Consider the following 14257-nt stretch of genomic DNA (forward strand, 5'->3'; position numbering starts at 1 on the left):
GTTAACATTCAAATGGCACAGTATGATTCTCTATCAAGAATAGAGTGGCTTTTAGCTCTCCCAGTCTTGTTTCACACGGTCAGGAACTGACCAATAAAAACGTTTTAAGAAACGGGAAAAACAACACGCTCAATCAAAGCCGGCTAACCAATTATAGAGCGCTGGTGTAACGCAGTTGAACCGCGCACTTCTGTTGACGCGCCCACTTTCAGACACCATTCTTGCAAAGGCAAAACAGTACCAAAGACAGTGTAGTATCAAGAAAGACTATAACTACTTCTCCAATAGAAATCCCCGATCGCACTTGTAGGCGGATGCCCATGGTGACGTTTGCAGCTAACCTCATGCGTAGAAAGAAGCACGTTATCTGGTCAAACGGTCGTCTCGCACCGAACTGCGGCATGTGCATGCCGTCAAATCATTGGCACTCCTTCGGTATAAAATATTTTTTTGACGAAGATGTGTCAGTTTGTCAATTTCACGAGGTTGGAGTAACAACATGTTCAACTACCTAAGACATTGGCTCGAAACTAGGTTGTGCCTTTCGATTTCGAGAAAATTAACAACTCAGGGAAGAATTGTTCACTTCTCATTGATTTCACAAACACAGACCTTGTCTGTTTCGCGAGCGTTCCCGGAAGTGTCGCGATGTTTCGCAAGCGTTCCCAGAAGTCTCGCATGCGTTCCAGGAAGTCTCGCGATGTTTCGTAAGCGTTCCCGGAAGTGTCGCGATGTTGCGCCTGTGGGTTTAGAAACTCTTGACAGTATGAACGGGACTGAAATCTAGCACTCCTACTACAATCTGGCGGTCGATGTGTTGTTGTTGCTACTGTTAATAAGTGGCATTTCCCCACACACTGTTCTGTGGTGGTGCGATTTAAATGGTCAAATGTACAGAGGCACATCGAGATAAAGAGCTAAGGTAAGATGTGATATTTACCTAGTTAACTTTAGACCTTGAATTAGCTAACGTTAACTAGCTAGCCTATAGCTAAATTATTTTCAGTGGTGCATTGGTGGATTAGCAGTTAGCTATATTGCAACCTGGTAAAATAGCCAAACACCCACTTATATGTAACTGAAACAGTTGTCGTTGGCTAATTAACTGGCTAAGTGCATGGCTAAAAGTCAGATAGCTGAATTTGTATTTTGAGTTTGCTAGCCAATAACCAAAGCAGTAGCTAGTTAGCGAACGTCGTTATGCCAGTCTATTTTTACTTAGTAGGTCAGTCTATCCGAAGGGCTAACGTAGTTAGCCAACGTTCACTAGCTCTGTTTTCAGCTACAGTAGCAGTTGTAGCAACTCCCTTTGTTTGCCATATTTGCCAGCGAAGTAACTAATGCATTGCAGAATCACTGTCATGTAAACGAATGTTTGTGTGAATTATTTGGGGATTGAATCTGGGAGTTCCGCAGATGTACAGCTTTAACCATACAAATATTAGAATGATAAAACTTTATTGACCTAATTTACGCTCCCAGCTGTTTGCAGATGTAAACACAAACAAAGTGTAATTACAGAACGCTAGTCGATTTATATTAAGAAGCAAAATGAAAACAGCCTTATTGTACTTTTTTTAATGTAATATTATAATTTTTCCTGTAATTTTTTTCCATGTTTTTATTTATTTGTATACCTCTGTGATTGTTGCATGTGCAGCATTGACTGAACGCAAGTCCCATGCTTGAGCAACAACAAACGCTCTCCTTGAGTGGCGGGGCGGTGCTAGGTTGTGTGGAAAGCGGCATGGAGAGAGATATATTTTGGAACTTTTGTGAGTTTACTGTTCATTTTTTGTTGTTTATTTCACTTATGTTTATTATCTAATTCACTTGTTTTGGCAATGTAAACATATGTTTCCCATGCCAATAAAGCCCCTTAAATTGAATTGAAATTGAGAGAGCAGAGAGAGATGACTCAAGTAGCGACGTAAACTATACAAATGGACGTTACACACGGCGTATCACATTTAACAAACCAAACATTCAAATATCGTTATAGAAGGTAAAGTATAAACCCAAACCGGTCCGTGCAATAATACCGGTATATCGTAACATCTGTTTGCAAAAAAACACCATGCAGAGAACGGTCACTAAGTGCATCATTGGAGCAATGTCCACTGATATGTAAAAAGGGAGCGCTGTTCGCGGATCAGCTTGCCCCATTCAAATCTGACCTTTTTTAAACATTATAATGTTATTCACAATACTGACGACGGATCAGCTCCTAGAGAAATATCACCGCCTACGGCTGCAAATGTTGACGTGGCTTATTCTAATGCTTACCCAATAAAAATGCATTAAATCACAGGTTTATCACATGCTAGGCTACACTTCATGAATTATATTGAGAAAAATTAGACAGCCTAGCCTACAAGTAGCGAGTCAGTGATTAGCCAACATTTTTACTACGTTGTACCAATAAAAATTATTTATTTAATCTTCAGAAATGACTTTGTTAAGGGAAAAAAAACAAGGGCTTTACAATGATGGTGAAAACTTGAAGACATGTTGGGGTGAAGTTAGCGTAGCCTCGTTCCCAGCCTGGGAACCCGGTGTAAATCATGTGATGCTTCGCAACATGTCAAACTAATTAAACGCCTTGCTCCAAAGTTGGTCACCAGATTTAGTGCCATATGAACTAAACATTTCAACAAAACAAGCACTGGTGACAAAAACGTTTGCAGCACGCTGATTTTCACAGCATTTATGTTATTTCGAGATGAGGTAAAGCTGCAACAAGGGGAGAGAAATGGTACACAATGCTGACCGTATAGATATTTTAACGTTTCTGAAGTGATATTTGTCTGTAAAGGCTAGCATGTGGGACAATCCACAATGGGGTTTGTTTTGAGAAGTCAGCTAACCTTGTAAGCTACCTAGGTATAATTAACTAGTTAGCTGCTAGTTCAATTTCTCTCACGATTATGAAGCCAACAAAATTTTAATAAAAACAACATTATTGACCTAACAGGTTAGCTGTGTTAGCCCAGTCGCTAGCTTATCCAGGGTCAGTGATGTATAGACGGTACCTGGTTGCTATGGGAACAACTGCAATCATTTTGTAAGCAACATTGCTAAAATGAATGAAATAAAATGAACATAAAATGTTAGCGCTGATGCTAATCTCCTGTAGCCTAATTGTCATCATCTTATTTTCATCCTGTACCTAAATTACAAGGGTTGGATTTGTACTAAACAATTTTATATGTCAGCACTTAAAAGGCATGTACAAAATCTGGTATATGGTTTTCCTCATACATTGTCTGCTGGTATCATTTTAAATGGAGAACATATAGCTCAACATGTAAACAATGTGTGAGTTTAGCTATTCTCTGCTTCAGATGCCAGATGCCCACTAGGCCAGTAATGACATACTGTAGGCCTCTGGTGCATTGGTGACGCATGCCATATGATAAGCTACAAAATGGATTCACATAGCTGATATACTGAGAGTGACAGTCAAATAAAACCGATTTGGAGATCTTACAACTAGACAAAAAGGAAATGTTCATTTGAGAATACAACACAGACACATTAGAGACAGAACCCTTCCCCTCTTTATTGCAGGACTGTGATATGTGATTAATCAACATTGACACTAGTTCATTTTAAATACTTTTTAAAAGTATAAAAACAAGTTTTTTTAAACACTTCACTTCAAATAATTAACACTTCATCACTTCAAAATGTACAAATATGCTAACTGGTATGTGAAGATTAGACATACAGTGAGGGGAAAAAGTATTTGATCCGCTGCTGATTTTGTACATTTGCCCACTGACAAAGAAGTGAAAAAAAATAAAAAATAACCTACCATTAAAATTATAGACTGATCATGTCTTTGTCGGTGGGCAAACGTACAAAATCAGCAGGGGATCAAATACTTTTTTCCCCTCACTGTATTAGTCTAAACAATAGATCATTGATTAGTAACAAGTAGACAATTATTACTAAAGCATAATTTCAGGTGAACAAGAGAACCTCCATACCAGTGGTGGTCAACCTTGCTCAACTGATCCTTGGTTTGATAAGTGGAATCAGTTGTGTAAATACACAAAAAATGTATGCACGCATGACTGTAAGTCGCTTTGGATAAAAGCGTCTGCTAAAATGGCATATTATTATTATTTATTATTATTATTAATGCTGGGCTGAAACAGAACCCTGCAGACCTCCAGCAGGGTTGGCCTGCTCCAATTGTAATAGGTTTATACATTGTGTGTGATGGTTAACTGTATTTTTGTATACATTTGCTAACATACAGTACCAGTCAAAAGTTTGGACACCTACTCATTCAAGGGTTTTTCTTTATTTTTACAATTTTCTACATTGTAGAATAATAGTGAAGACATCAAAACTATGAAATAACACATAAGGAATCATGTAGTAACCAAAAAAGTGTTAAACAAATCAAAATATATTTTAGATTCTTCAAAGTAGCCACCCTTTGCCTTGATGACGGCTTTGCACACTCTTGGCATTTTCTCAACCAGCTTCATGAGGAATGCTTTTCCAACAGTCTTGATGGAATTCCCACATATGCTGAGCACTTGTTGGCTGCTTTTCCTTCACTCTGCGGTCCAACTCATCCCAAAGCATCTCTATTGGGTTGAGGTTGGGTCATCTGATGCAGCACTGCATCATTCTCCTTCTTGGCCAAATAGCCCTTACACAGCCTGGAGGTGTGTTTTGGGTCATTGTCCTGTTGAAAAGCGCAAACCAGATGGGATGGCGTGTCGCTGCAGAATGCTGTGGTAGCCATGCTGGTTAAGTGTGCCTTGAATTCTAAATAAATCACTGACAGTGTCACCAGCAAAGCACCATTACACCTCCTCCTCCATCATCCGTTCACCTACTCTGTGTCTCATCAGACCAAAGTACAGATTTCCACCAGTCTAATGTCCATTGCTCGTGTTTCTTGTCCAAAGCAAGTCTCTTCTTCTTATTGGTGACCTTTAGTAGTGGCTTCTTTGCAGCAATACGACCATAAAGGCCTGATTCACACAGTCTCATCTGAACAGTTGACGTTGAGATGTCTGTTACTTGAACTCTGAAGCATTTATTTGGGCTGCAATCTGAGGTGCAGTTAACTCTAATGAACTTATCCTCTGCAGCAGAGGTAACTCTGGGTCTTCCTTTGCTGTGGCGGTCCTCATGAGAGCCAGTTTCATCATAGCGCTTGATGGTTTTTGCGACTGCACTTGAAAGTTCCATATTGACTGACCTTCATGTCTTAAAGTAATGATGGACTGTCGTTTCTCTTTGCTTATTTGAGCTGTTCTTGCCATAATATGGACTTGGTCTTTTACCAAATAGGGCTATCTTCTGTATACCACCCCTACCTTGTCACAACACAACTGATTGGCTGAAATGCATTAAGAAGGAAATAAATTCCACAAATTAACTTTTAACAAGGCACACCTGTTAATTGAAATGCATTCCAGGTGACTACCTCATGAAGCTGGTTGAGAGAATGCCAAGATTGTACAAAGCTGTCATCAAGGCAAAGGGTGGCTACTTTGAAGAATCTCAAATACAAAATATATTTTGATTTGTTTAACACTTTTGGTTACTACATGATTCCATATGTGTTATTTCATAGTTTTGATATCTTCACTATTATTCTACAATGTAGGAAATGGTCAAAATAAAGAAAAACCCTCGAATTAGAAGGTGTCCAAACTTTTGACTGGTACTGTATGCAGGTCTACACATATAACCCAGGGCATACAGGATAAACCCTTAGTGTCTTGGGACGTCTCTTCATCTGCTAACAGGCTTTCACAGCTTTACATATCTGAGGACAGAAAACATCACAAAGAAACAGGATTCATTATACTCAAATTAGACAGCACTGAATATTATGTTGCTATTATGTTTCTGCTCATGCTCCCAGGTGATATTTATTCATGACAACGTTTCCACCCTTAGGTCTTCATTTTTAATTTAACCTTTTATTTAACTATTTTTAAGGGCTCATTTGAGATTTGAGATCTGTTTTTCAAGAGCGTCGTGACCAAGATGGGCAGCACCATGTCATTACACAATTACAGACAGACAACATGAAAAACTACAAGTCATCTAGCAAACATCCATAGAAATCACAGGAGCATAACAGAATAATAAAACAGCAATTTAAAAAACATTGACAGGTCAAGGAATCAGCCTCAAAATCCTTCATCTATGATTTAAAGACACCAATCAGGACAAGTTCTTCCAGTTTTAAATGTATGTTGTAAGGCATTCCAAACCCATGGCGCTGAGTACATAAAAGCCCTTTTACCAAATTTCAGTTCGGACATTTGGAACAGTTAGCAGGATAAAGTCCTGCCAACGAAGGGCGTACCAACCATATTTCTGAAGAATAAAAAATGCCCAGATAAAATGGTAGTAAATCCAAAATGGCTTTGTAAATAAAAGTATACCAGTGACTGAGCCTACGAGTGACTAAAGAAGGCCAGCCAACCCTGGTATATAAAGTGCAATAGTGCGTAAGTGTGTTGTAGTTTTAAAATAAATCTCAAACACTGAGCGGAAGCATTTATATATATATATATATATATATATCTCCTTAGTCTAGTATAGGCATAAAAGTGTAGTGTAATAGAGATCAATATAATCATAACCAGGCTGCAGCACATTTTCCATCTTGTGAGGCATTGGCCGGTAATGTACGACTATTGACTAGATATTTCTGCTCGTGTTCCCAGGTGATATTTGTTTCGACCCTTAGGTCTTCCTAAGGGTGGAAACGTTGTTATAAATAAATATCACCTGGGAGCATGAGCAGCGGTGTGCGGGCTTTTTTCCTTTCTGTTTTCCATGAGTTCACCTACAACTCCAGCACCTGCGGAAAATACCTGGATGGGCCGATGTTTTTCAGCTTTTGCTATTATCTTTCTGCCTTCAAAAGCTTTCCCCTCTAGGGACTGGAACTGGAGATTCTTCTCGTAATGTCCTCCCACAAAATGACCTGCCCTATTCAGTAGCCTACGCTCTCCCTTTACTGACAGCTGGAGCTGCAATTTCACCCTCTTCCATGGTTGTTATCTAGAAATGCATTTGGAGACTGTTTTTTTTTAATGTACAATGGTTATATCAAGATAGCTAGCTGATGACATTTTAATTTACTTAGCTAAATAGTGTGTAAAGTTAGCTAGCTAAAGTTGAGTTAGCCTACAACGTGACCTACTGTAGCCAGCTAGCTAGCTAATAATACATTGTTTCTTTACATTTTAAAAACATATTTATTTACTTGAATAGGGTCTCCCACTGCCTCAGTTTTTTGGGTCCTTCCAAAAACAAAATAATGGGCAATCTTCACAGTATTTTGGGGGAAAAAGTGTCACCAGAGCAGTTTAGAACGTGTTGACTTTACCAGGGTAATCCAATTTCAGTAAAAATTAAATAGAAGACTGTCGGCCAAACTAGCATAGGCAATAACTCTCTACTAAATGTGTCCTACCCGGATAGAAAACAGTGACGCACATAACTCCCAGCAGCCCTTCTACGGACATGTGGGGGGAGGGTTCTTGAAATGTAACATCCAATCAAAATCTTGCCGCTGGAAGCCAGAGGACCATTCAAACCTTTTTTGCAATACAAAATCAACGATGTGATTTTGGAGGTATGGCAATGCGAGACTAGGGTTAAGTGGTTAAAATCTTTGAAGTCAGAGGGACGTGTGAAAATGTAGAATTTTGGAACTTTAGCAAGTCTTATTCGTATAAAACAAAAATATCACTTATTGAATTTTCCATGTGTTCTATATTAAAGGCCACTTAAAATATCAAAGGGACGCAAAAGGGTCTCTCGCGCGCGCACGCGTACATTGATACAATGTGGTAAAAACATGTCTTGTGGTCTAACTAGCAGTTCACCTTTTTGTTAGCTTTGTACTCCTTATGGTTAACCAAGCTGTGCTAGCTAACCGCTAACTCATGGCCTAGATAACTGCGTAAATAGCTCAGGCTCAGGTGGGTAGGTAATGGATACAATAGCAGTGATTTGAGCCTCAGCTGCTCTAGGCAAACTGTCTGTCAACAAAGAGAAAGGTAAGAATCCTGCTAATAAATTGTTCATTCACAACACCTTTTCAGCTTTGGTCCTATTGCATAACTCTTATTGATGGGCTATGGATTAGAAAAGTAAGTTGTACTACATGATTGAAATTGTTTAGGACTGTAGCTAGTAGCAGTTAGGTTCAAAGGTGTGATGGTTTAATAATGGTTTACTAGCCTACCCCTGACTCAGCCTAAATAGCAGCAGACTTTAAAAAAGCAAATTCAGGCTATACTGTAGTATGGTGGTTCTAGAACTAGGCTGTACTGTAGTATGGTGGTTCTAGAACTAGGCTGTACTGTAGTATGGTGGTTCTAGAACTAGGCTGTACTGTAGTAGTGTGGTGGTTCTAGAACTAGGCTGTACTGTAGTAGTGTGGTGGTTCCAGAACCAGGCTGTACTGTAGTAGTGTGGCGGTTCTAGAACCAGGCTGTACTGTAGTAGTGTGGTGGTTCCAGAACCAGGCTGTACTGCAGTAGTGTGGTGGTTCTAGAACTAGGCTGTACTGTAGTAGTGTGGTGGTTCTAGAACCAGGCTGTACTGTAGTAGTATGGTGGTTCTAGAACCAGGCTGTACTGTAGTAGTATGGTGGTTCTAGAACTAGGCTGTACTGTAGTAGTATGGTGGTTCTAGAACCAGGCTGTACTGTAGTAGTGTGGTGGTTCTAGAACTAGGCTGTACTGTAGTAGTATGGTGGTTCTAGAACTAGGCTGTACTGTAGTAGTATGGTGGTTCTAGAACTAGGCTGTACTGTAGTAGTATGGTGGGTCTAGAACTAGGCTGTACTGTAGTAGTGTGGTGGTTCTAGAACTAGGCTGTACTGTAGTAGTGTGGTGGTTCTAGAACTAGGCTGTACTGTAGTAGTGTGGTGGTTCTAGAACTAGGCTGTACTGTAGTAGTATGGTGGTTCTAGAACTAGGCTGTAGTATGGTGGTTCTAGAACTAGGCTGTACTGTAGTAGTGTGGTGGTTCTAGAACCAGGCTGTACTGTAGTAGTGTGGTGGTTCTAGAACCAGGCTGTACTGTAGTAGTGTGGTGGTTCTAGAACTAGGGATGTAAAGTGCAAGCATTGATCAGATCTAGTCAATAGTCGTACATTACCGGCCAATGCCTCACAAGATGGAAAATGTGCTGCAGCCTGGTTATGATTCTATTGATCTCTACTACACTGAAATGCTTAGCCTATGGAAAACCAAACAGAGAAATGCTTAGCCTATAGGAAACCATACAGAGAAATGCTTAGCCTATAGGAAACCATACAGAGAAATGCTTAGCCTATGGAAAACCAAACAGAGAAATGCTTAGCCTATAGGAAACCATACAGAGAAATGCTTAGCCTATGGAAAACCATACAGAGAAATGCTTAGCCTATAGGAAACCATACAGAGAAATGCTTAGCCTATGGAAAACCATACAGAGAAATGCTTAGCCTATAGGAAACCATACAGAGAAATGCTTAGCCTATGGAAAACCAAACAGAGAAATGCTTAGCCTATAGGAAACCATACAGAGAAATGCTTAGCCTATAGGAAACCATACAGAGAAATGCTTAGCCTATAGGAAACCATACAGAGAAATGCTTAGCCTATGGAAAACCATACAGAGAAATGCTTAGCCTATAGGAAACCATACAGAGAAATGCTTAGCCTATGGAAAACCATACAGAGAAATGCTTAGCCTATAGGAAACCATACAGAGAAATGCTTAGCCTATGGAAAACCATACAGAGAAATGCTTAGCCTATGGAAAACCAAACAGAGAAATGCTTAGCCTATAGGAAACCATACAGAGAAATGCTTAGCCTATGGAAAACCATACAGAGAAATGCTTAGCCTATGGAAAACCAAACAGAGAAATGCTTAGCCTATAGGAAACCATACAGAGAAATGCTTAGCCTATGGAAAACCATACAGAGAAATGCTTAGCCTATAGGATATCAAACAGAGAAATGCTTAGCCTATAGGAAATCAAACAGAGAAATGCTTAGCCTATGGAAAACCATACAGAGAAATGCTTAGCCTATGGAAAACCAAACAGAGAAATGCTTAGCCTATAGGAAACCATACAGAGAAATGCTTAGCCTATGGAAAACCAAACAGAGAAATGCTTAGCCTATGGAAAACCATACAGAGAAATGCTTAGCCTATGGAAAACCATACAGAGAAATGCTTAGCCTATAGGAAACCATACAGAGAAATGCTTAGCCTATGGAAAACCATACATAGAAATGCTTAGCCTATAGGATACCAAACAGAGAAATGCTTAGCCTATAGGATATCAAACAGAGAAATGCTTAGCCTATAGGAAACCATACAGAGAAATGCTTAGCCTATAGGAAACCATACAGAGAAATGCTTAGCCTATAGGAAACCATACAGAGAAATGCTTAGCCTATGGAAAACCATACAGAGAAATGCTTAGCCTATAGGATACCAAACAGAGAAATGCTTAGCCTATAGGATATCAAACAGAGAAATGCTTAGCCTATAGGAAACCATACAGAGAAATGCTTAGCCTATGGAAAACCATACAGAGAAATGCTTAGCCTATAGGAAACCATACAGAGAAATGCTTAGCCTATAGGATATCAAACAGAGAAATGCTTAGCCTATAGGAAACCAAACAGAGAAATGCTTAGCCTATGGAAAACCATACAGAGAAATGCTTAGCCTATAGGAAACCATACAGAGAAATGCTTAGCCTATAGGATATCAAACAGAGAAATGCTTAGCCTATAGGAAACCAAACAGAGAAATGCTTAGCCTATAGGAAATCATACAGCGGGGGAAGTGCATTTGTTATTGCTCTTAAAGCATAGCAGAATGATTGAGAGCATCAGCTGCTGCTTTCAAGGTGACTGCTATTGCTGCTGTTCTCCCCTGTTCTCCCTCCTCCTCACTCTCTCCCTCTACCCCGTTCTCTTTCCTCTCTCCTTCCTCCTCACTCTCCCTCCCTCTCCCCTGTTCTCTTCCCTCTCCCTCCCCCGTTCTCTTTCCTCTCTCCCTCCTCCTCACTCTCTCCCTCTCCCCCGTTCTCTTCCCTCTCCCTCTCCCTCTCCCCTGTTCTCTTCCCTCTCCCTCCTCCCCGTTCTCTTTCCTCTCTCCCTCCTCCTCACTCTCTCCCTCTCCCCTGTTCTCTTCCCTCTCCCTCCTCCCCGTTCTCTTTCCTCTCTCCCTCCTCCCCGTTCTCTTTCCTCTCTCCCTCCTCCTCACTCTCTCCCCCGTTCTCTTTCCTCTCTCCCTCATGCCTTCTATCCCCTTCACCTCTCACTTTATTTTTTCTCTCATCTCTCTCTCTCTCTCCCTCCCTCCCTCAGGATGTCTCATTACACAGACGAGCCTCGCTTCACCATCGAGCAGATCGACCTGCTCCAGAGGCTGCGGCGTACGGGCATGACCAAGCAGGAGATCCTCCACGCCATGGAGACCCTAGACCGGCTGGACCGCGAGCACGGGGACAAGTTTGGCCGTCGCACCTCCTATGGGGGAGGAGCAAGCAGCTCTGTGTCAGACCCCAATTGCACCACCACCAACAACAACAACACTGCCTCTCTCTCTGCCGCCACCACCTCCTCTACATCATCCTCTTCCTGTGTTATTAATAATAATGCCACCAGTGGTAGTGGGAGCAGCAATGTTACCAACACTGCCCTGGCCTCTTCCTCCACCAACTCTACCGCCACACACACCCAGTATCTCTCACCACGCGGGGGGCTGTCCCCGTCCCCTAGCAACAGCTACGACACCTCCCCACCGCCCGGCCCGCCCTCCGCCATCCTGCCCTCCCCAGTGTCGCTGGTCACCATGGCGCAGAATGGGGGGCGGGACAGCCTGGTGGCGACGCCCAATGGGAAGCTCTCACCGCCGCGATACCCTGTGAACAGCGCAGCGGCCGCCAGGGCGTTCGGGTTCGAGGCCACGGAGGAGGAGCTGGACATCGATGACAAGGTGGAGGAGCTCATGAGGTCAGTGATGATGGGGTCAAGGCGGGGTCAAAGTCACACCAGCCTATAGAGATCTAGCCTGAAATCCAGAACCCTTTTTTGTGCTAACTTTCCACTCCTTGTACTCCGTGTCATGCCAAACATAGGAGTGGCAAGGATTTGGCATGATATGGAGTACAAGGAGTGAAATGAAAGTTTAACAGAATGGTACCCAGGCTAACAGGGATCCTATTCAATATGTAATTTTATACAGCAGTCCACCACCATCAGGACTATATCAATCACACCTAAAAAAGCATGACAACATTTAGGCTACCACTTTCACGATTTAAGGCTGTCTTGCTGATCTGATACAACACAGCCTCGTTTGACCATCCTGATCCTGAGCTTAATGAACCGATTGAGAGCCCAGCGGTCAGGCTAACAACCACATGGCAAATTTGACAAAAACTGAAAGAACTGTGCAGATACAAAGAATTACAGTAAAATCTCCCTCAGGTTGAGAGAGACAGAGACAGAGAGAGAGATTCAACTACACATACTGTACATTTTGTTTAATCACAAAACCGGAGCGCAACATCTGTCTGATGTCCACAAAGCAAATATTCCATGTAACAATCAGTTACATGACCTGCAGCATGGTCAAGCAACTTAACGTTTCACAGTTCACTAATTAGAACCACGGCGTTACCGCAAGTCATCACAAAGACAACAGGATCACTGCCTCTGCTATTCCAGCACCATTTCAACTTCAACATTTAAACATCATCAAATCTAAAAGGCCATGGCTGCATCATGGTATGGGTATGCTTGTAATCGTTAAGGACTGGGGGACTTTTCAGGATAAAAAAGGAAATTAATTGAGCGAAGCACAGGCAAAATCCGAGAGGAAAACCTGGTTCAGTCTGCTTTCTACCAGACACTGGGAGATTAATGCACCTTTCAGCAGGACAATAACCTAAAACACAAGGCCAAATCTACACTGGAGTTGCTTACCAAGAATTGAGTGAATGTTCCCGAGTGGCCGAGTTACCGTTTTAACTTAAATCGCCTTGAACATCCATGGCAAGACCTGAAAATGGAGCTTGAAGAATTTTGAAAAGATTAATGAGCAAATATTGTACAATCCAGGTGTGGAAAGCTCTTAGAGACTTACCCAGAAAGACTCACAGCTATAATTGCTCCAAAGGGGCTTCTGCAAAGTATTCACTCGGGTGGGAATACTTATGCAAGTGTGAGAATTCTGTATTTCATTTTCAATAAATGTGCAAACATTTCTAAAAACATGTTTTGACTTTGTCATTATGGGGTATTTTGTGTAGATGGGTGAGATTTAAAAAAATATTTAATCCATTTTAAATTCAGGCTGTAAAACAGCAAAATGTGGAATAATCCAAGGGGTATGAATACTGAAGGCACTGTATGTGATAGTGGAAACACAGGTCCATATTTTACACAGCAAACTAATGTTGTCTGTGGCCCAGTTGGTAGAGCATGGCACTTGCAACGCCAAGATTGTGGGTTTGATTCCCGCTGGGACCAACCATTTGAAAATGTATATACTTAAGACTAAGTTGCTGTGGACTTTAAAAGGGTCTGTTAAATCGCATATGTTGTTTATTATTTTATATATATATATATATATACTGCTCAAAAAAATTAAGGGAACACTTAAACAACACATCCTAGATCTGAATGAATGAAATAATCTTATTAAATACTTTTTTCTTTACATAGTTGAATGTGCTGACAACAAAATCACACAAAAATTAATCAATGGAAATCAAATGTATCAACCCATGGAGGTCTGGATTTGGAGTCACCCTCAAAATTAAAGTGGAAAACCACACTACAGGCTGATCCAACTTTGATGTAATGTCCTTAAAACAAGTCAAAATGAGGCTCAGTAGTGTGTGTGTGGCCTCCACGTGCCTGTATGACCTCCCTACAACGCCTGGGCATGCTCCTGATGAGGTGGCGGATTGTCTCCTGAGGGATCTCCTCCCAGACCTGGACTAAAGCATCCGCCAACTCCTGGACAGTCTGTGGTGCAACGTGGCGTTGGTGGATGGAGCGAGACATGATGTCCCAGATGTGCTCAATTGGATTCAGGTGTGGGGAACGGGCGGGCCAGTCCATAGCATCAATGCCTTCCTCTTGCAGGAACTGCTGACACACTCCAGCCACATGAGGTCTAGCATTGTCTTGCATTAGGAGGAACCCTGGGCCAACCGCACCAGCATATGGTCT

At 41.5% G+C, this 14257-nt stretch overlaps 1 protein-coding gene across 2 annotated transcripts in view; it reads left to right on the forward strand.

Annotated features, from left to right (window-relative positions):
• The first annotated feature begins 724 nt into the window (after positions 1-724).
• Positions 725-14257, forward strand: part of LOC121552402 (homeobox-containing protein 1) — a 39478-nt gene continuing 25945 nt past the window's right edge. For both annotated transcript variants that reach the window (XM_041865303.2, XM_041865304.2), the window contains exons 1-2: positions 725-922; positions 11381-12028. In XM_041865303.2, coding sequence (XP_041721237.1) covers positions 882-922; positions 11381-12028 — 689 coding nt within the window. In that variant the 5' untranslated portion in view covers positions 725-881. The remainder of the gene's footprint in view (positions 923-11380; positions 12029-14257) is intronic.

This window comes from Coregonus clupeaformis, chromosome 36 (genome assembly GCF_020615455.1).
Source record: "Coregonus clupeaformis isolate EN_2021a chromosome 36, ASM2061545v1, whole genome shotgun sequence".
NCBI lineage: Eukaryota > Metazoa > Chordata > Actinopteri > Salmoniformes > Salmonidae > Coregonus > Coregonus clupeaformis.